General features: G+C 39.7%; 1 protein-coding gene across 2 annotated transcripts; it reads left to right on the plus strand.

Annotated features, from left to right (window-relative positions):
* The first annotated feature begins 449 nt into the window (after positions 1 to 449).
* On the plus strand, positions 450 to 21,386 carry WDR12 (WD repeat domain 12). Of its 2 annotated transcripts, XM_001371634.5 has the most exons (13): positions 450 to 589; positions 4,045 to 4,139; positions 6,980 to 7,074; positions 7,931 to 8,037; positions 10,418 to 10,533; positions 10,883 to 11,037; positions 11,440 to 11,485; positions 13,200 to 13,285; positions 16,441 to 16,581; positions 16,685 to 16,790; positions 16,955 to 17,087; positions 19,931 to 20,003; positions 20,967 to 21,386. In XM_001371634.5, the coding sequence occupies exons 1-13, from the start codon at positions 549 to 551 to the stop codon at positions 21,036 to 21,038; spliced, it is 1,266 nt and encodes a 421-aa protein (XP_001371671.2). In that variant the 5' UTR covers positions 450 to 548; the 3' UTR covers positions 21,039 to 21,386. The 2 variants fall into 2 exon arrangements, with proteins under 2 accessions (XP_001371671.2, XP_056663480.1); XM_056807502.1 differs by lacking the exons at positions 450 to 589; positions 4,045 to 4,139; positions 7,931 to 8,037.
* The last annotated feature ends 1,431 nt before the right edge of the window (positions 21,387 to 22,817 follow it).

Genomic DNA, 22,817 nt, shown 5'->3' on the forward strand with positions numbered 1-22,817 from the left:
GAATCTATGGGTACGAATTGGAGGCACTTCCTTCTGGGAATTGTAGTATCTGCCGTCCCTGACTGAGTTCCTCTTCGGATGCCGACCAGAAGATTTAAAAAGAAATATTGAAAAACCTTATCCATCAAGTCTGGAGCTAGTGGAAGAAACCAGTTGATAGAAAAACAAACAAACCAAAAAAAAAAAAGTTGACAACGTAGGGACGAGGCGGGGGCACCTTTTTAGAAGAGACCTAACTAATAGATGGTGGCCCAGTGGGTTCGTCAGTCGATCTCTCTGGCCTGGGCCTCTGAGCATCCCCAGTAGCGTCTGGCTGTAGCCACGTGGTTGGTGCTTGCTTCCCGGCTTGGGTTGCTGCCGCCGCCGCCGCTATCGCTGCTGCTTCTTCCTTCGCCGGTGGTGAGCCGACCCTCTTTCTCCCAACCTCCCTTGTCTGCCCACTGGGTTAGGAGAGGGCTTAGGTCGATCCTGCACGGAACACCCATCCCCCCCTCCCTGCAGCTTCCTTGCCCTTTTTCGCGGGTTGGGATCTCCTCTCCGCCCCAGCCATGTCGCAGCTCCAGACGCGCTTCTTCACAGATAACAAAAAGTAAGTAGCTTGGTTCCCCCCTCACCCCTTTCCCACCCCCTTTCTCGTCTGCTGGAGCCCCCATCCTACCCCGAGGGAGTCCGGAGTGACGGCTGGAGGAGGGAGTCCTAGTTTTCGGTTATTAACTTGTTTTGACTTTTTGTTGGGCGGTGGGGAGGGTGACGGGTTTTCTGCATTCTTTTCTCTAAAAAAGTGTTTAGCGAATGAAGTCCAGAGGGAGAGGACTGTGATCCACTTTGCCGACCCCTGGGTCGGATCTGATGCAGATTATGAGATCTTTTTTAGAAAGCTCCGAAAAGGCCGGGCGGCTTGTTTCACATCTGTCGAGAGTGAGAAGGCACATAGCCCCAAAACGAGGCTGACCTCCCAGCTAAACAGGAATTCTCTGCACCATCCCCCCACTCGTGGGGTTGGCATCTAGCTCGTCGGGGAAGAGGAATTTTCCACAATGTTCCTCTCCAACCCTGTTGCATACTTTCGAAAGACAAATGCCACTTTTGGGCAGTTCAGATTGTTAAATTTCTCCCGTCTAGCCACAATCCAACCTTCCTGTAACTTTCACCATTGTTCCTAGTCAGCCCCCGGCCAGCAAGGCCTTGAAAAAGCCTCGAGATTCTCGGAAACAAGTCTTTCTGTTTTCAAGGCTAAGTGTTCTCAGTTCCTTTAACCTGATTTTTAGCCCTGGTAATCCGCTCTCACTCCACTGTATTACAGAACGTGGTTCACGGTCGAGATATTTCACCCTGGTGACTGCTATGTGCAGGGCACTTCCCCAAGTGCTGGGAATACATACAGAGCCCAAAATGAAACTGCTCCCACTGTTCCAGGCCCTCACCACCTCTCCTTTGAACTATTGCAATAAAGTGCTTGTGGATCTGCCCACCTCAGCTCTTCCAATCCACCCTCCATTCAGCTGCTTAAGATGGTTTACCAAATCGATGATTCTGTCACATCAGCCTACTCTGTGGTGTTGTTTGCCCTGCCTTTTTTTGAAGAGGACAGATGATATCCTAAGAGTGACATCTTGACTTGTCCTTGTATTGGAGTTAAGTGAGAGATGTTTTAACAAAGTTGTCAGCCTCTCTCTCTTCTACTTAGATAAATCTGGTAATAAGCCAACAGTCAGGACCACTGTTGATGTTCCAGGATGTAGTGGATGACCCTTGGCATCTTTGATGTCCAGCCAAACTCTTGCGTGCTTTCAGCCCCTCCATGGTCTGTGGAAGAAATTGTTCTCATCTATCCACTGGGTAGTGGAAAATCTAAGTCACTGATGGGTTTGAGGTCTTTCAGGTTACCCTCAGCCATGTAGCTAGCTATTTGTCACATATGTGCATGTGTGTGAGTATGTGTATACATATATACATATTTGCATTTTGTCTTCCCTATTAGATTAGGGAAGCTACTCAAGGGCAGGGTCTGTCTTTTGTCTGTTTTTGTTTCCTCACTGTTTAACACAGTGCTTGGGTGTATGGGGTGTTCAGGGAGGATTATACCTCTGATATGAGGGTTTGTCAAGCCCTATTCAGGGCAGCACATCCACCTTTGGTGTGAAGCTATAGCATGGACTTCAGTCACATCCTGATAAAACCACCTTGGCAGATGGGCTAAACTAGGCTGAGGGTAACCAACAGGCCTCAAACCCATCCCTTGACTTTGGGGGGGCTGTTTACCTCAAGCATGTGAAGACCTTCTCCAATGGGTAGATGAGCAATTTGTTCTAAGGCCACAACGGGGGCTGAAGCAGAAGCCTAGACATCTAAGATGCCAAGGTCATCCACTGCATCCTGGGCTATCACCATTTGTCTTGTCTTTTGTCTTGCCATTGGACTTTGATGACTGGAAGAGAAAGTTTATGAAACTGCCTCACTTTTCATGTCAAATCAAGACATGATGTCATTGGCCCTATTTGAAACCAAACAATGAATAGTTATAGCTACTATGTTCTCCTTGTTCCTAGTTCCTTCAACCAAGTGACCTTCTTGTAGCTTGAAGTCAAGGTTCTTTGTCATCCTAGATGACCTCCTCTGAATGTTTTCCAGCTCATCAATACCCTTCTCAAAATATAGCACCCAGACACAACATTCTAAATGTCATCTGATTGTGTAAAGTAATAGAGTGGGCCTGGCACCTCTTTAAATCAACCTTGGGACTCTCTTAATGTACCCAAAGGTCCTGTTAGCTTTCCTGTGACTTCCTATAACCCCTAAGGTAAAATATAAACTCTTTGGTTTAGTTTTTAAAGTCCTACTCAACAGATCCCCAAACTGCCTTTCCAGCCTCATTATTCTCTCTTCTACACTCTTTGAACCAGCCAGATTGGCCTTCTTTATTACTCACGCGTGATACATCTCCATTCCTTACCACTGACTGTCCCCTATGCCTGAAATGCATTCCTTCCTTACCTCTATCTCATAGACTTCCCCTCTTCCTTTATGATCAAGAACCATCTTTTGCATGGAGCCTTCTCTGATCCCCTTTTCTGTTAGTGTCTTCCTTTGTAAACTGTCTTGTGCTTAGCTGCTTTGTCTATATTTGTATTTATTAACTATATTGTCTACATAATTTTATATGTGCTTTTCTCTTCCATTAGAATCTAAGCTTATGGCAAGTAGGGAGTATTTAATTCTTTATACTGATATCCACTGTGCCAGGCACTTAAATACTTGTCAATTGTTTGATGTTATGCTTACAGCACATTAAAACCCTCAGATATTTATTAGATGACATTCCTAGTCATTCTTTCTATCTTGTGATGTAAGGTTGATTTTTTTAAAAACCAGAATTAAAAGACCATACATTTTACTCTGCTAAAGTTTATTTTATTAGGATTAGACTACTAATATATTTTTAAAACTCCAGAATAATTCATTGTGTTAGCTACCCCCTCCCAGCTTTGTGATTATGACTTTCTGAATTGCCCTGATAAATTAGGAATTACTATATACTCTAAGCAAAAGCAGCAACATTTATGGTTGAATGTGTTTTCACCAATTAAAAGTTAGGCAAATAACAATATTTGTGAAAATTCTGAATGATTGGGAGGCAGCTGGGTAGCTCAGTGAATTGAGAGCCAGACCTAGGCACCAGAGGTCCTGAGTTCAAATTTAGCCTCAGATACTTCCTAGCTGGGTGACCCTGGGCAAGTCACTTAACCCCCATTGCCTAGCCCTTACTGCTCTTCTGCCTTGGAATCAATGCATAGTATTGATTCTAAGAAGAAAAGTAAGGGTTCAAAAACACCCTTTGAATGCCTGAATTGAAAGCCATTATGTACACTGGAACCTTTTTAATGGTTCTGACCAAAAGATGAAAAATGGGCATTTTGATTCTCTTTTGTAGTATGCTACTTTTCTTGGTATGGTAAGTCTAAAACAGGTATGATAAAATTAGAGAAGCAGACTTATTTTAGTTTGTCACAATCATATAAAGAATGTTATTCTCTCTCTTTATAGATACGCAGTAGACAATGTTCCCTTCTCTATCCCTGCCGCCTCTGAAATCTCTAATCTTAGTAACATTATCAATAAATTATTGGAAGCCAAAAATGGTGAGTATCTTTATTATCTAAAAAAATGCAGTCTAGAACAGATTGATACAATTACATTTTGCTGAATGTTTTGTTTTTCCTTAAAACTGAATATATTTTGTAACTACAAACATATAGTTATTAAACTTGTTTGTTGGTCTAGCAGGCTATTTTACAAACATTTTGGAAGAAATATAGTTTTCTAATAAATACTTGTAACTATGATTTAATCAATATTCTTTCTTGCTGGAGATTTCTTTTTTATTTTGCTACCATCTTTGCAGGTAGTAAAGTTAGGAACACTCACTGGTGAGTGACTATGGAACCTTACACTTGTCATTCTTTTTGATATCTGTAAAGTTTGGTGATCTCGTAGAGGACCTTCTTCTAAAAGTCCTAATGAAGTTGAAAGATCGGTGACTTATTTTCTTAAACTCTCTTATGTCATAGTAACTACCTAGTGTAGAATACCAAAGATTGGGGTTGATATGTAATGAAGGACTATCCTAGAGGGATGTTAGGTGTTACAATCCACCTAGGAACTCCTTAGGGCCAATTAAGCACCAAACCTTTGACTTATGGAAACAAAGTTTATTTTAATAAAAAAGAATAAGGGAAACTGGTAGTTATGACCCTAACTCTCTACAAACTACTTCCACCCAGCTCCTAAGTCCCCTACTCAAGGAGAGCCTTCTATTCTTCTCTGGGCCCTGCCTACAGCTCCCTGTCCTACCTAAAACCCTTTTTCCAAGCTATCCGACTGATCCTAATCTTCCCACCAATAATTTAAAAAAGAAAGGGGAAACCCCCTGGGTTTGGTTTCTGTACTAAGTAACCAAAGTTATAGATGGAAAGCTCTGAATTACTTTAGCCAGTAGGAATTCTGGTAGCTGAACCACTGGCAGATGCTTTAGACTCAAGGGAATTTGGTTTTCTCCAAATAAATTCTCTACTTGGATACCAAAGATTTCTCCACAAAATCCTGACTTTCCAGGGAGAATCTCTTAGAGCAAAACCTCTCCTTTAGCTTGAAATTGAAGGCAGAGAGACAAAACCACTTTCAGCTCAGATCAAATCCAAAAAGTAAGTGAAGTTCAATTATTTTTAGTTTTAGACTCCCATAATACCTTTCTTACCCAGAATCCTTTCCCAGAGCTTATCTCAAAATTCCCTTCTTGCAACTAATCCTAGAAACCAGTCTTATCCCTAACTTGTATTTTTATTGGCTTTATTTGGTTTGCTAGTTTTATTTTTGCTGTGACTTTACCAAAGCAACAAATAAAGCAGGGTTTTTGAGGTTAACTTCTGCCTTCCATGGATTTTGCTCATGAATAATGCAATTGTTGAAGGGGAAAACAGTTGTGGCAAGTAAAAATGCAACAAAGATAAACCAAGGCACAATTTTCTCCAAGTAAGATGACAATTATTAACAGTGACCTGCATAGCTGTTAATAAGGTTGGATTGTTCTTTCCCCTCACCCCCCAGCTCAGTTGGGTCAGCAATCTCAATGGTACTGAAAAGACCATATTTATTGAGACCCCCCAAAGAGTGTGTGTGGATTAGGATAGGGGAATTGGGTGTGTTGGGAAAAAATGTTTTTTAATATTTCCTATTAACTGCAGCTGGGGAAAGTGTCTTGGTCTTCAGGTGTATGTGATCACCTGTGGCTACTTTCTGACAAATAAAAATGCAAATTACTTTATGGTACTATGTTGCTTCTAATAATTTTGACTAGAAAATCAGAACTACTCCAATTGGGATTTCCCCCCACCTAACCCCCTTTGAAGACCAGATCACCCCTAATTTTGGCAAGGAGAAAGACAGGAGAGCTCTCCCCTACGGAGGGGCCCAGCCTAAGCCACTTCTTTGTTTATAGGTAAACACAGAAATAAGGTCCCAGTTTAGTTTACCCCTCCCCTCCCCTCCCAATGTAACAAATGGTTTATTAGTTCTTTAAATTTTGAGAGTATTCCAATATATTAACTCATAAGAAACTAAAACCAATTACAGAATAACAGAATATAGTAACATTGGTCACTAAAAATGAGGGATTTTTTAAGCAGTTATGAAAACAATCCTCTCATAATAATGATCACATTATTAAACTATATCTTTAGTTCCACTAAATTTCTATCTTTTGAGCTAGACTGAGAAATGGGATTTGACAAAATGGGGAATAGGGTGGAGTACAGAGTAATACTGATTATTAAATGATGAGATGGGAATAATTGAAGTATCAACCCCTGGATAATTGTTTGTTTTTTTTTAAACCCATATCATCTGTCTTACGATCAATACTGTATATTGGTTCCAAGGTAGAAGAGTGGTAAGGGCTAGGCAAGGGGGGTTAAGTGACTTGCCCTGGGTCACACAGCTAGGATTTGAACACAAGATTTCCCATCTCTGGGCCTGGCTCTCAATTCACCAAGCCACTTAGCTGCCCCCACCTCCTAGATAACTGTGTCAACAGTTAACTAGTTGAAACTTCATCTTGGGGGGAGCTGAGTGGCTCAGTGGATTGAGAGCCAGGACTAGAGATGGGAGGTCCTAGGTTCAAATCTGGCCTCAGATACTTCCTAGCTAAGTGACCCTGGGCAAGTCACTTAACCCCCATTGCCTAGCCCTTACCACTCTTCTGTCTTGGAACCAATACATAGTACATAGTATTGGTTCCAAGGCAGAAGGTAAGTAAGGGTAATTAAAAAAACAAAAACTTCATCTTGTCCATACTTTTGATAATTTAAAGTATTAATTTCCTTTTAAACACCATTATTTATTATACACATCACTGACTTGGCCCCCAGTGAAAAATGTTCAAATATGAAATATGTCGATACTTACAATTTTTTATTTATTTCAGGAGTCCACAAGTATGTGGAATTTGATTTCCTCATTAAGGGCCAGTTCCTGCGAATGCCCTTGATTAAGCATATGGAACTAGAAAACATCTCAACAGTAAGTTTAGAGATTTTCACCAGAGTAGACATGTTACATAATGACTTTAATCTTGTTAATTTGTGTCATTAAAATTTAATCTTGTGTAGCTAATTTTTCATAATGCTGCTGAAATGTTAAGGTGTTTAATTAAGTTCTGTCCACATCTAATTCTCTGGTGGCATTGTGAACCATTGCTTCAGAATTTCTTGTATATCCTATGTTCTCCCCAGGCCTTGGGATCTAATTTCAGCAACTGAATTTCTCTAGTTCATTGCTTCTTCCTGGAAGACTTTTTCTAGTTCTGATTTATGTCTCTTTGATTTTGGAACATCTAAAAGTTTTCAAGTGAACAGAATTGTACATTTTTAGGGTAGCCAAAGGCAGAATGGAGAACTGTATAGATACTTTGAATATGATATAAATGTATTCAAAATAAATTAATATAATGTAAATATGTTGTTTTATGTAACAAATTTATACAAAAATAAATTCTTCATAGTGTTTAATAGAAAAGCAGATGGTCAGAAAGAAGAGATTTGCTTTCATTAAGACATTTCAGTCAAGTTGCTCAGAGCTGAGTGTTCACTAATCACTTATACCTCCTGCCATACTTCAGTATAGGTTTTCAAATTATTTCAGGGATGTGATGCAAGGCCAAACAAGAATGAAACTTAAAACGTACTGAAACTATTAAACCTTTTGTATAACTCCAAATTGGATCTTAAAAACTTTCCCTTGCTGGAAGGGAATCTAAAGTTATCTAAAGGTGGCATACCTTTGAGGTGCTAAAAAGGTTGGGAACTTGTGTGTGTTTAGGGTAGTTTTTAAAAGTTGCCTCTTTCCTGATAAGCTTCTTATTTCTTTGGGTGAATAGGAAGAAGTAGTGGAAATTGAGTATGTGGAGAAATATACTGCACCTCAGCCTGAAGAATGTATAGTCCATGACGACTGGATCAGTTCAATTGAAGGAACAGAGGAATGGTATTGCCAGTGGTCACCCCTTGAATTTTCCTTCATTCTGTTGTCAGATGCGCTCCATTGTTCTTCGTGTGACTGAAAGTTCCTTGTTATTTCTCCTTTCAGATGGGGTGTGCGTGTCTTTCCTCTGGATCAGGGCTTTTTTGTATATGGAGCTGTGTATAGGATTGTGCCAGGGAACACTGAAGGTTTATATGGTCCTCATTGTTCCTCTGTAGAGCCGGTTGTGTGGCAGGTGTCAAGATGGAAGGCCCAGCGTAATCTGAGGTGGCCAGTGTGTGGTCTTCTTGCTGGTATACCAGAGGAGCCCTTTAACCCCACTGGCCCTTTTAATGGAAGAAAAGGGGAGCTTCCCTCCTTGCCCATACCAGGCTTTAATTTTCATGACCACGCTTTGCCAGGACAGGTTTCCCATGAGAGAGAGTGAGTGGTAGCTCCAGAGTCAGTGGCATGGCTAGCAAGGCCTGTGTTCTGGGCCAGTGTCTGACGTCTCCTTCACTCGGAATTCTCTATACCACGGAAATTCCTGCTTTGGTCCAAAAGAGCATCTGTAGAGACTTCAGCTGCTAAAATGTTTCCTTTGTTGCCCTTTCTGGTGGAGTGGTGCTTTCTGGGCTTGTCAGACAGATCCAGCGCCTGCACGAGTTAGCTCAGGGTTAAAAGCAAGTATTAAGAAAGCCGAGGCCGTGGGTTTAAGCTCTGTTTGTCCACTTATCTTATAAGGAAAAAATATATTTTAAAGAGGTAGACTTGACTCTTAAGGTCATGTAGAAGATGTCGGTCACTGGGGCAGCATGTAGCTCGTCCGTTTACTGCCTGGGACACTTCTGTAAAATGGGGCCGGGGATGTCAGCTGCTACCAGCTACTTCCCAGAACTGCTTCGAGGCTCCTATTCGAGAAGTATTCCTATTCCTAAGGCCTTTATTACCATCAGTGACTGTGAGAGAAGTGGTTGTTATTGGTCACATAGAGGAGGGGTGCTTTTGGACAGACTTGGGCTCTGGGAGGTGGCTAAGACCATCCGAAGCCCAGACGCCCCTGGCAGTGTATCTCAGTTCTGTCATCTTACAATATAAGGATGTTAGATGGTATAATTCATTATTATTTCTCATAAATATTTGAACTTTCAGAGTTGAAACGTTTTTTAGCTTTGGCCAGATTCTACCAGAGTTTGTGGAGAAGAGGCTTTGTCTTTGTTTTTCTCTGTAGGATTTCACTGAGAGATGTGGCACCATTTTGATAAGACAGAGACTATATAATGGCATCCCAAAAGAGATTATACTAGAAACAGGTCAGCCACTGGAAATCAGGCCCATGTCTGTGGGGAGAGCTCACAAATGGTAGATTTCCTTGGAAAGTACTGGATTCAGAACACCCATTCTCTTAAAAATTTCTGAGAATTACATGTGTAAAACCAGAGGTGTCAGACTCACAAGGGTTTGGGAAATATTTAACAAAATAAATAAAAATGTAATAGGACACAAAGAATGCTAATTTGTGGTTTTCTAAGTTAATCTGTATCCTACCAGGATCCTTCTATATTTTAGCTGTCCCCTCTCTATCTGAGTTTTATGCTGCTGCTATAAACCATAGTAGATGCAGATATCTAATACAGAAATGTGCTGGGCTATTTTTTATTTGTTTGTTTGTTTGTTTTTAAGCCCTTACCTTCCACTTTAGGATTAATACTGTGTATTGCTTCCAAGACAGAAGAGCAGTAAGGGCTACGCAATAGGGATTAAGTGACTTGCCCAGGGTCACTCAGCTAGGAAGTATCTGAGGCCAGATTTGAACCCAGGACCTCCTGTCTGTAGGCCTGGTTTTCAATCCACTGAGCCACCCAGCTGCCACCTGGGCTATTAATTATTAAATAGAATAGATAATCAGTTTCTCTCACATATTCTCCTTTAATAGTGATGCTAAATTATAACTTGAATTTTTTTAATTTGAAATTTTTTATTTAGTTAATTGATTTAGAATATTTTTCCTTGGTTACATGATTCATGTTCTTTCCCTCCCTTCCTCCTTAGCCAAGGAGCATAATTTGAATTCTAAATGTGAATAAGTAAAAAAAAATTGTTTAAACTAGGTTTTCTAATCTCTTTTGGAGTGTGAACTTTCTTTGGCAGTCTGGTGAAGCATGTGGACTCCTCAGAGTAATACTTGTTTCCTGTAGTTTAAGGAAATGTGAAATTTCAGTTTGAGGTTAAAGAAAGTAAAGGCTTAATTATCTTTTCCCGTCCAAGTCCACAGAGCCCTCCTAAAGTGATCCATGGACCACTGATTAACATTCCCTGGTTTAAACACTCCTCAAGGATTTGTCTTGGGAAGCACACCTGCCTTGAGAATAGGGGAGAAATAATTTATTTGTGCATCCCTTAGGATCTTGACTGGCTCCTATGACAAGACTTCTCGGATCTGGTCAATAGAAGGAAAGCCTCTCATGACAATTGCTGGCCATAAAGAGGTGGTGAAAGATGTTGCCTGGGTGAAGAAAGGTTGGTTCCTTTGTAATGTGAGGAGTATCAGATGGGGTTGGGAAGGGGGAAAAAGGGGGAGGGGGGGCAACAGTAAATACATTGGTAGAATCACTTGATTTATACATATTTTCAAGTTTCTACAATTAGTTATAGGAACAAAAAGTTTCTTCTTTGTCCTCTAGGTTTAACTTCTTTCTTTCTGAAATTGACCCTGCAGGTGATCTTATTAGCTTAAAAAAATTTTTTTCTGATCACACATAAGAAAATTATTAGCTTTTAAAATTAATTCTAAAACACAGAAGATTCTTAGGCTCTAGAATGGCATAAAGAGCCAACTGTTCCTCATCCTCTGTTCTTTTTGCCACAGACAGTTCGTCGTGCCTGCTTCTTAGTGCCTCTATGGATCAGACTATCCTGCTGTGGGAGTGGAACGTGGAGAGGAACAAAGTGAAGGCGCTCCATTGCTGTCGAGGCCACGCTGAGAGTGTGGAATCGGTAGCTGTTAACAGCCCAGGGACTCAGGTAAGTCTGGCTCTCCCCTCCCGAGCTGAGGGGCTCGCCCAGAAGGTTGGGGTTGTTTTTAACCTGCTCCCAGGACCTCTGGTGGTTCTGCCTGTCCGTCCACAGCCAGTGAGCGGGAATCCCAGCGTTACGGGACAAAGCCGCTTCCTTTTCTAGTTAACGGAACCAGTGAAATGGGATGGTCAGACAAGGTCGAGGCGCGTGACGCTTCCGATGGGACCCCAGAATGGTCGCGCTTCTGTCTGCCTGACTCGTCTAGTAGCACTTACCCGACGCTAAGCACGGGAAGAACAGTCTGGTCAATGAAGTAGCTGGGATGCTCTGCCCTCAGCCTGGGGGAGGCCTGGCAGCCCGGGAGGCAGGCCTAAGCTTCTTCTGTTGACACTGTTTCCATTGATGCAGTTTTGCAGCGGCTCTTGGGATAAGATGTTAAAGATCTGGTCTGCCGGTAAGTTGAAACTTTTCCTATTCATCTGGATGTCATATTTAGTCATTTCTGTAAGGATGGGGACTGAAGTGTTTGTTGGATTGAAACTACACATCGGGGGCAGCTGGGTGGTTCAGTAGATGGAGAGCCAGGTCTAGAGCGGGCAGTCCTGGTTCAACTTTGACCTCAGACGCTTCCTAGCTGACCCCCATTGCCTCGCCCTGACTGCTCCACTTCTGCCTTAGAACCAGTACACAGTAGTGATTCCAAGACAGAAGGTAAGGGTTAAAAAAAAGGGTAAAAGAAAATACACATCCCAGAAGCCTTGAACCTTGCATTGTGACAGGACAAGTGAAGGTTTTCATTTTTCTTTGGAATTTTAATTATCGACCCGATATTCCAGGAATGCTTTCGCTGCTGCCAGGGCAGTCCATTGTCCAGGATCATTCCAAGTGCCTCGGGAAGGCAGTTGGCTCCCCTCTCTGGAACAGGAGCCAGGAGTGGCATGCACGGGGATCAGAGGCCCCTTTCCCGGGCCCATCCTCTGCCTCCCCCGCTAGCAGCCGGTGTCTTAGGCAGCAAGGCTCACCTACTGGCTGGGTGACTCTGGGCAGGTTGCTCACATGGGAGTCCTGGAGCTTGACTGAGATTCTGCTTAGATGCCCTTAGCCCAGAACCTAGCATGGAGCATGTGCTTAATAAATGCCTGTTTCTTCCAACCCCCCCCCCCACACACACCCACACACCCACACACACACAGGGTCTGCACCGCACTTTGTAATATATCATTTTATCCTCACAACAACTGGGGGGAGGGGGAGTGTTAGGTGCTTTTATGTCTCCATTTTATAGATGGAGACACTGAGGTAGGTGTGTAAAGTGACTTGTCCAAGGTCCTACAGCTTGTCCATCACTAGACTAGGAAGTCACTGTACCATTCAGCAGCCCGTGAATAGAAAAGGGCCCCTCCTCACATGTGTGAGGAGCCGGGTGAGGAGTGGACACTTTCCAAGCACTCGCCCTTCCTGGCTGGCGTTCTCCCATCAGACTTCTCTGTGAAGCCTCCTACCTTCCAGCCACTTCCTCATCCCAGCCCGACATGGCATTAGTTTTCAAGTGTGTTGTATTATGTCTACACAGGGAGCCCTGCGCTGGGTCAGCTATTATCCAGGGTGCCTTTCGTGATACAGAGGGGGCGGGACAGCGTGGAGGGCTTCGGCTGTTTGTGTCCTTTTCCTTATCTGTAAAATGGGGATGATCATAGCACCTCCCTCCCAGAGCTGTCATAAGGATCGAATGAGAAAAAGCTAACATTCCAGGCACATAGTAAAAATAGTATAAAAATGAGCTCTGCTTATTGTTATTTGTTAGGGTTGTTATTGTTTTTCATTGTGTATTTTGCCCTTTTGGTTCTGCTTCCTTCACTATGTTGCTTCATACAAATCTTATCATTCTTAGAATTCCTCATGTTTGTTATCTTCTTAGGAGAACAATGTCATATTTCTATACTCCTGGTTATTCAGACATTCTCCAAACCAGGGGCCTTCATCGTGTTCACAGACTGCTATGAGTGTGTCACTATAGAAGACCTTCCTATCTGACATTAGCCTTTCAATGTGATTCCTTCTTTCATGTGAATTTCCAACTCAATCTGTGTACTTATAAGATTTAAGTAAGTTAATATGCTCTACAATTAAAAAAAAAAACAGATGTCAAATCTTATTCTCTATTTCAGTTCCCACAAATGAAGAAGATGAAATAGAAGATTCTACAGACAGGCCTAGAAAGAAACAGAAAACAGAGCAACTGGGATTAACACGGGTAAGATTTTCTGGGGAACTGCTGTAATTTGGTATCAGATAGGCTCAGTATTACACACAAACACATTTATATGTATACAGGCTTTTTTTCTTTAGGACAAATTCCTTTTATGTTTCATATGAAACTTTACTTTTTTTTCTTTACTTTTGTTGAATTTTCTTGCAACTTGAATATCTTTATACTTTCTTGCTAAGAAAAAGTATTATAACATCCTATGGTATCTTTTGCCTGAGATGCTTACTAAATTATGAATACTCCTTGAAAGTTAAAACAAAGAAAAAATTGTTCTTGATTTACATATGAATCATTAGCTAGGGTATTTTTTCCTCAACTTATTCCTTTTATTATTTTTTCAATTATGTGTAGAAAGTTATTTAACAATTGCTTAGGTAGGGTATTTTCCAAGATTTCCTCAAGGAAAATTCAGAATGAATTTTGGTGTTCTATTTTAACCACTAAAGTATACATCAGTATGTGCTTCTAGAAGGTCATCTTTCTTGTTGGCATACTTGAAGATTCACTCAGGTTGGCATTTCTTCCTTATAAGAGGCTGGCTGTGTCACTAAAGTCAGCAGAAATAAGTAGTAACTTGAGAATGGTTGTATTTGGACTGGCTACAGATCAAATTATAATAAACCCTATAGGTCCAAATGCTAGAATTTTTTGTTCACCAGTCTCGTTGTCTGTGGGTTAGATTATGGAAATCCTTTCGTTATGTAAAGATCTTTGTACTGAAAATCATTAGGAAATCTGGCCCATCTCTCTTTGCTGTCATTTTATGGGCACTTTCCTTTGATAGTATTTTTAGGATATCTTTTTTTTTTTCATTTTTCATTTTTAGGTGCTCGTGATCAGTTGCCCTGACAGATCTGTATATTTTGCCTCTACTGCCCCTTGTTACCAGCAATTTACAGCTTTAGAATAACTTGCTGAGATTAAGATTGGAGCCTTTTATATGCAACTGTGGCCTTATTAGTACTATTTTCCAAACTAGTGTTGCCAACTGGTCCAGATGGTGGCTTATATGAAATGGGCGAATGATCTGTTTTAGCTTCTTATAAAGATGCTCACTGAGCTGCATATGGGAAGATCTTGATAGAGGAATCTGGCACCTCGTCTAAGAAATAAGAAACCCCTTGATCATTGCATCTGGTCAAACAAAAATTAGAGCTGGAAAATGCTTAACTGTGTTTTGAATTCTCTGCTAGTGATAGATTATTTTGAAGCATGTCTTTGATCAGAGTCCCTAACCAAAAAGATTTTCTGAATGTTCTCTTCAAAAAACATAGTTGCTTCTCTTTTCTTCCCACTTCCCTTTTTTGAGCAAGTTTATGATTAGAACTTGAGTCTTAAACCTGGAAGGGGCCTTAAAGATCATTTTGTAGATGACGAAACTAAAGTTCTCATTCTGTTTTGTAAAGGTTTAAGTTTATGTTTATATCTAACTGCAGAGAAATTATCTGCAAAAAACAGGTTCTATCTTTTTCTTTCAGTTAAACATGTTAGTGACAAGAGTCTTTCCTCCAAACTCTTTTCTTCCTCTGTTTCTGTTTTAGTGAGTAATGAATGCCATCATATTACTAGTTATTCAGATAATTATTTAAATTTTCATTCATATAGTCACTTGCTAAGGGTTATGGTATTACCAAATTTCATGGAAGTTTCCACTCAGTTCCTTCTTTATCACTTTAGGGCTTTCCCTGTTGCCTTGATGATTTTTCACTGGGCTTTCAATTCCACCTCAGATCTTTTCTCAGGTAGCTCCAGATGAGTGCTCTGTGTATTAGTATATAAAGGGCAGGATGGTTTTTTCCTCTTAATGCTTGCCCATTTGGTGTAGGGGTCAACCTCCTTGTACGTAATTGTTTAAGAGAATGAAAAGCCTGGTCCATAGGGACAAATGGTAAACCTAGTACTTGGGGCCTGCGTACCCTGGTTAAGTCCCCGTGTTCATTACCTTTTGAAAATTCTATCTAGTTTATGAGCCCCCCCAGGTTAAACCTTCATCCTCAGCTTTTCCCCCGAGACTTTTTCCCTGTGTTTCCTGTCCTGTCACTTAGAGTTACAGTCATGCTTGGGTTTATATTGAGCCATTTCCTTGCCTGTTGGAATAGAATTGCTCATGATCCCTCATTCCTTACCTAGTTGCCCTCATTTGGCATTTCTTTGCCTTCCCCCTCTCCTACCTCATTTCAGCTTCCTTTGTGGATTGTCGGCCCTCTTTAGTTTGTAAGTTTCTCAAGGACAGAGACTTTGTGTGTGTGTATGTGGGGGTGTCTTTGTATCTTAATGCTTTGCACAGTGCTGGGTACATAGTAGGCACTTAATGTTTAATTATTGATTATTGACTGGCAGAAAATTATTTCTTCGTTAGAATTTTCTTTTAGGGGGGCAGCTGGGTGGCTCAGTAGATTGAGAGCCAGGCTTAGAGATGTGAGGTCTTGGGTTCCAGTCTAACCTCAGGCGCTTCCTAGCCATATGACCCTGGGCAAGTCACTTAACCCCCATTACCTAGCCTTTACCATTCTTTTGCCTTAGAACCAATATATAGTATCGTTTCTAAGAGGGAAAGTAAGGGTTTAAAAGAATTTTATTTTTAAGAGTGCAAAAGGATTCTGAGACCAGAAATTTAAGGATCTTTGGTATAATTCACCACCTCTATACTGAAAGGAGGGAAGTATGTTGTTCATTCATTCAGACTGTTCACTCCAAAGTGCTCTCTGAAGAACTTTAACAGTCAGAAATAAAGAGTGCAGCTATGTATATTCTTGTACAAGTCTTTTTCCTTATTATCTCTTTGGGGTACAAACCCAGCAGTGCTATGGCTGGATCAAAGGGCAGACGGTCTTTTATCGCTCTTTGGGCATAGTTCCAAACTGCCCTCCAGAATGGTTGGATCACATTCTGAGATTTGTAAAAGCTAAAGAGGTTAAAGATAAAGAGTGTTGTTTGGTAAGGCTCCTAAAAGCGTGATTTTTACAGTAACTTCAAATGGTTTGGTTTACCTCCTTTATAGAATCAAAGAATTTGAGATCTCTAAGGAATTTAGTTATGTTGACATTCATGAAGTATTTAAAAATAGACAACTTTTAGTTGGTAAACTGATTATTGTTCTCCCAAAATTAAAATACCTTTTGGTTTACTTTACTTTCTAGACTCCTATAGTGACACTGTCTGGCCATAATGATGCCATTTTCTCAGTGCTTTGGTCAGATGCTAATGAAATTTGCAGTGCATCATGGGACCACACAATTCGAGTGTGGGATGTGGAGTCTGGCAGTACTAAGTCAACCTTGGTGAGAATTTAAGTGGTTCTTTTTGATTTTGGTATGTAGATAGCCACCTCGTCTAAGAAGGCTATTGGAGGCCCCTGACAATCTTTTTCCTTTTCTTTTTTAGACTGGGAATAAAGCATTTAACTGTATCTCCTATTCTCCACTTTGTAAACGTTTAGCATCTGGGAACTCTGATAGACATATCAGGCTGTGGGATCCCCGAACTAAAGGTGAGCCTTTGCAAGCTAATGAAAATAACCATGTTACTAGCCTACATTTTTCTTTACCATTTAAATATATACTTGAAAATATGGGTTTTATGGAAAAACTTAACATTGATTTTGCTGACTTTCATTGTTTACTAATTAATTTTTTATCTGTTTTCATTATTCAGATGGTTCTTTGGTGTTACTATCCTTAACTTCTCATAATAATTGGGTGACATCAGTGAAATGGTCTCCCTCACATGAACAACAGCTGATTTCCGGTTCCTTTGATAACATGGTCAAGCTTTGGGATACAAGAAGGTAGTAAACTTTATTTCTAAGACCTTCTAATGAATAAGTGTCACCGTTATCCTACAGAATGGAGTGAAACACTTTGATGTCTCAGAGGCAAATGAGTAAAAATTCCTTTGTGGTCCTTTTCACAGAGAACTTGCTATGAAAAACAAAGAACCATCAAAGATACTTTTTCTTATATTACATGGTCCTCAAAATTAATTTTAGTGTTTTCTCTTAAACTGTTAATAATCATGCATTATTTTCCCACACATGCATGCACACACAAAAAATCCACCCATGTCATTGTAATAATGGGTGGAAGAGAGAAATGAAAATTGGTGGAACTATCTATAACTAGTGTATTTGTTAGATATTCCCAAAGTAAGCGAGATGAATGGGCACTAAATGAATAATCTCCACACTCCCATTGTAACCATTACCGTCTCTAGCAGCAGTTGGCAAACTTAAGGTCTGGGCTGCCTGCTGCTGGCTTTGTGTGCTCCTTGAATTAAGAATGTTTTTTACATTTTAAAATAAAGCTTTTTAAAAATATAAAAACCTACTTAGCTCACATACAAAAGCAGGCCTCCTCAGTCTTCGGTTTGCACCGAGCCCAGATTAGACAACATTCTCTGTTTCACCATCTGCCATCACCAGGAGCCTTCTCGATGCTCAGAAATGCTGGGCCTTCTCCACACGTGCCCCATGTAGAATCTTGGTTGCTGTACCCTTTGCCTAGCATGTTCCGTGCCTGGCTGCTCAATAACCCTGTAAAGTACAGCCCCAAAGTACCTGTGCCTTGATCTAATGGAATGACAAATGGGATGGGGGATGAAGACCGCAGGGACAGTGCTGCTTGTGATGGAGGTGCCTTCACCAGTTGCAGCTTCCAGAAAGCCTCAAGTGTCCCTTGCAGTCAAGGGCCTCCTAGCTGGACAGCTAGTGAACTTTCACATGGTCAGTCTCTGGCAATACTTCCCTTCTCCTGCTCTTTCCCCCAGGCCAGATGAATTCTAGCCCTTCTCCTGTAGCCTTTCCCTCTCCTCCCTCACACTGGGGCATGGGGGATTGAGTGCTGGGCCCAGAATCAAGGACACCTAAGTAGACTCTTTCTTGCTGGGTGGCCCTAGGCAAGTCACTTACATTCTCCCTGCCTCAGTTTCCTCAACTATAAAATGGGAGTCATCATGGCACCTTCCTCCCAGGGTTGTTATGAAGATCCAATGAGATAATTATTGTCAAGTTGAATAAATGTTTATTCCCGTCCCTTCCTCCTTCCTTGCTCCCCACTGTCATTCCTTGATGATAACTTGCCTTTACCTTGTCCTAGCTGGGATCCATGAGCCTCTCTGGGCCTCTCCGTCCTTTCTCATGAAGTTCTTTTCCAAATTCAAAATTTTTGTCTCTGCCCCAACCCCCATTCTCACTTAAATTTAAGTTCACAGTGATGTGTCCTCAGAAATCCTGGATTCTGAATGTAGCCACCTTCTCAGCTCCTGTCATCTGCCTCTGCTATATTTTACCCAGTATTTCAGAGCTCATTGTGAACCAAAATTGCCATCTCCCAAATCTTGAACTATGAAATTCCCTTCAATAGTCACAGCTTCCTGTCATTTCTTTCTAACGCATCTGCAGTTGTGTTTTAGTTTTCCACATGGAGGATCTGTCAGCATCTCCAACACCAAATGTCCAAAACAGCATTGACTATCTTCTAAACTCTCCCTTCCTCCTTCCCTATTTCTGCTTTACTCAGGCTTGTTAGCTCCCAGTCATCCTCCTCCACTAGATCCAGTCACTCGCCAAATTCTGTCTGACGTAGCCCAATTCTGTTCCCTTTTTCCTAATTTGCCGTTATCCCCTTGAGGCTTTTATCCAGAGTTGTTCTGATATCTTCCAATTTATAATAAACTCCATTTCTAGTTGCTTCCTTCTTCCACATCACTTCTGCCAAAATAAGCCACAGGTCTGACCATGTCACACCCCTTCTCAGACACTCTTTTAGTTGTTAGTTCCTTGTCCCTTACCAGACAAAAGACATTCCTTTTATTTTAAGGTATTCTGCAGTATAGCTCAAACCTTGCCTTTGGGCCTATCTCCCACCACTCCAAACGTTCAAAGATAACTTCATTCTCAAGACTCTTGGCTTGGCCTGCCTTTAGATACTTGCCCCTAAGTCATTCCCTGTCCTGAAATGGCCTCCCTCCTCATCTCTGCCTTTTAGACTTCCATGATTGGGGAATCATTGTTCATTCTCTCTCCTTCTTCCTGTTGCTTTGCATTTTCTTATTTTTGTACATGTTGTATTTCCCCAATAGGACATGAACTCTTAGAGGATGGGGACCGTTTCGTGTTTGTTTTTAATATGTATAGCTTTGAGCATATTAGTAGGGACTGAAAACATTTATTGCATTGACTTTCATTTTATACAGTAATATAAAATTAAAAATATATTATATATTCAAAGATGACTAGGTAGGAAGGCATAGGTTTTGCTTTCTAAGAAAACTAATATTAAGCATGTAATTATATTTAGAACCTTTTATATACTATTTGGTATAGGAAGCAGACGTAAAGTACGAAGTTCCATAGATGTATTTTGTGCATTTTAAAATGTGTCACCCACTGAAAAGGTTTAAATGCTGAAATTCTTTTTTCTTTGGAAGCTCTTACTATGTTTTCTGTACTATATGTCTCTTAGTCTTTTCCTCTAATGAAATCAGAGAGTAAGAAGTATGATTCAGAATTCAGTGAATGCGTTCCTAGAAGTTTGTGTGATTTTATTTATGTGTGTATGTATGTGTGTGTACGCATTCTTTTATTTAATGATATAATGTGATTTATCTCATGAATGTCACTTATCTTTCTAGTTGCAAGGCCCCCCTCTACGATATGTCTGCTCATGAAGATAAAGTTCTTTGTGTTGATTGGACAGAAGCTGGGGTAAGAAATTGATTGGTATAGGAACAAAGACATTAACTGATAACAGTAGTCAGTCTAATATTTGTATTGCTACCATCAACTGAGCAATTTCAGTTATTTCTGATAAACATTAAAATCTTAACATCAAAGTTCAACATATGTCTCAATTCAAACAAATAAATGAATTATTGATTTTAAAAGAATACTTTTTATAATATTTTTCCCCTTTGGGATTACATGATTGTTATAGAAAATTTTTAAATCTTAAAAGTACAATTAAATTTTCCCAATTCATATTGGGGAGAAGTTATAGTCTCAGTAAAAAAAAAAATTGATTACTGAATTACTTGAAGAAATATGATTTTATTACTTAATACATCTAAATGCAGCTGCTAAAATAATATTTTTTACATATGATTGATCACATGGTTTGATGGGGATATGATTGGGAATGTTGACTTTAAATGATTACTATTGAAAATAATAATATGGAAATAAGTTTTGATAAATGATACATATAACACCTAGTGGAATTGCTCAGCAGCTCCAGTAGTAGGGAGGAAAGAGGAGAGGGAAAAAACACGAATCACGTAACCATGGAAGAATTTTCTAAATTAATTAATTAAATAGATAAAATAAGTAAAATAAAATAATGCTTTTTCAACAAGTAGATCACTAACTTGTATTTGGTAGCAGCCATTCACCTACATGTAATTAATGGTCTGATCTTAAAATTTATGGTACTCTAAAATATGGCACCTTTCAGTTTCATTCACTATCAACACAACTTAGACAGAATGATCATATTTTTATAAAAGTTTTAACATATTAATGATATCAATGCAAATTGAAAATGTAATTTGTAAAATTATTAGTTCTTGCAACTTAAATCACTCAGTAAATAAAGTTGTCGTTTTGAGTGGCTTATTTTCTAACATAAATTAATTTTATTCATTTAATTTTTGTTTCTTTCTGTTAAACCAGCTGCTGTTGAGTGGAGGAGCTGACAATAAACTCTACACTTACAGATATTCAGTCACTGCTTCAGATGCATGAAAATGGATGATTCAACATCAGAGATTATCTATTAGTATGTAAAACTTTATAGAAAATAATTGATTATATGGCACAGATCTGAAGATCATTCTCAGCCAGCCTTTTACAACTAATGTAACATGATATTTGACTGTCAGAATAGTCATATTTCATTGTTTTATTTTTTCCATTTTTCCCTTGTATTTATAATATGCAAATCTAGATATTTATAACAAGTAAAATGCGAGCAGCTGTCTTCATTGCTATGTTCAGAACTTCTTGAAATTATGTTTTGTTCTTTCACAGATAGTTTGGCATTGAATAACAAAAAAGGATCAGAAAGTTTTTTAATAAATATAAAGGAATTGAGTTTATGGTTCCTGATTTATTCAGTGGGAAAAGTTGCTTCTTTGAACTTATAGACCAGAAAATGCGGCATTAAAAAAATGAAGTTAGAAATAGAGAAAATGCTATATTATACTTTTAATTAACTGGGTGATTTTTAAAACTCATTTATCATCCAGTGATTATGAGAAAGGATACTTATTTCCTGCTGACAGCAAGTACCAGATGTTTCAAACACAGAAAATCATAAATGCTGCCTACAAGAGGACTCATTTGAACATTCTAGCTAGATACCCTACTGCTATGAAAGGGTACAAAATTGTTTGAAATACCCTACAAAGGAATCATAAAATATTTTTCATTATCAGAATATAATCTCAAAGAAATATACCTTGCCTCTAGAACTCTTCTTGCTTCAAGACTTCATCCTTCCATAAAATCCATTAATTAGTTGCTAGAGGAAATCACCAAATTGTTCTTTTATTTGTTCACAGCTATTTGTTTAGTGACCACACTTTAAGACCAAGTATTCCACATAATCATTCTACAATAAAACGTTTCATTTAGGTTAACTCTAGTGTGCCATTACCAAATAATGTCAGGAGAACGCCATTTTTCTCAGTAGGACATTTCATTCCTTCACTCAAAGAAATGTTTATTCTTACTAGGTATTGAATAGTTTCTGCAAAGCCTGGAAAGTAGAGTGCCTACAGATGTGTAAAATATAAAGCTAGAAATGTAAGTTTGAGTCAGATTATGGAAGGCCTTTAAAATAAAGGGACTTTGTACCTTATTTTGGAAGCAGTGGGAGGCTATCAAAGGTTTTTGAACATAAAGATGTCACTCAGGCTTTATGCCTTTAAAAATTATAGTAGCTGTGTGGAAGATGGAATCATGACAGGAAAGCCTAGAAGGAGACCAACTGAGTTATTATTAAAATAATTCAAGCAAGAGGTGAACTAGAATGGTGTCTGTGTTGAAAGGAATATCGGGGGAAGTAGAATCACAGGAATCAGATTATATAGGAGGGTTGAGAGATGGAGAAGTATCCAAATGAATCAGCTCACCAATGATGGTGACTGGAATGATGATACCTTCAGAAGAAGTAGGGAAATGTGGAAGAGACAAAGATTTTTAGGTTAGAAAATGAGTTCATTTTTGGATACAAGAATCTAAAGTACTTTAAAGATACTCAAACTTTAGGGACTGGAAAATACTGAGTCACAGTACCCGAGGGAGAGGAGATTATTACCCGTGAAGAAGAGATGAAGACCAATATCCCAGTAAAGGCACTATCCTAGATGCTGTGGATAATACAAAAAACCGTTTAACATCTCAAGAAGCTTGCAGTGTGTGTTTGTGAAACATGGAATACAATGCAGTGTATTAGTTAGGGTCATTGGAATGATCACAGTAAAGTGCTATAGAAGATGTAAGGAGGGAGAGATCAGGAAG

Source organism: Monodelphis domestica, chromosome 8 (assembly GCF_027887165.1).
Source record: "Monodelphis domestica isolate mMonDom1 chromosome 8, mMonDom1.pri, whole genome shotgun sequence".
Taxonomy (NCBI): Eukaryota; Metazoa; Chordata; class Mammalia; order Didelphimorphia; family Didelphidae; genus Monodelphis; species Monodelphis domestica.

What these genes read in the sequence shown, in the direction of transcription:
- WDR12 (XM_001371634.5), top strand. Translation starts at nt 549, where the DNA reads ATGTCGCAGCTCCAGACGCGCTTCTTCACAGATAACAAAAA. An exon ending in ATTGAAGGAACAGAGGAATG is followed by an intron (nt 8,038 to 10,417) that starts GTATTGCCAGTG and finishes TGCATCCCTTAG; the next exon opens with GATCTTGACTGGCTCCTATG. An exon ending in GTTAAAGATCTGGTCTGCCG is followed by an intron (nt 11,486 to 13,199) that starts GTAAGTTGAAAC and finishes TCTCTATTTCAG; the next exon opens with TTCCCACAAATGAAGAAGAT.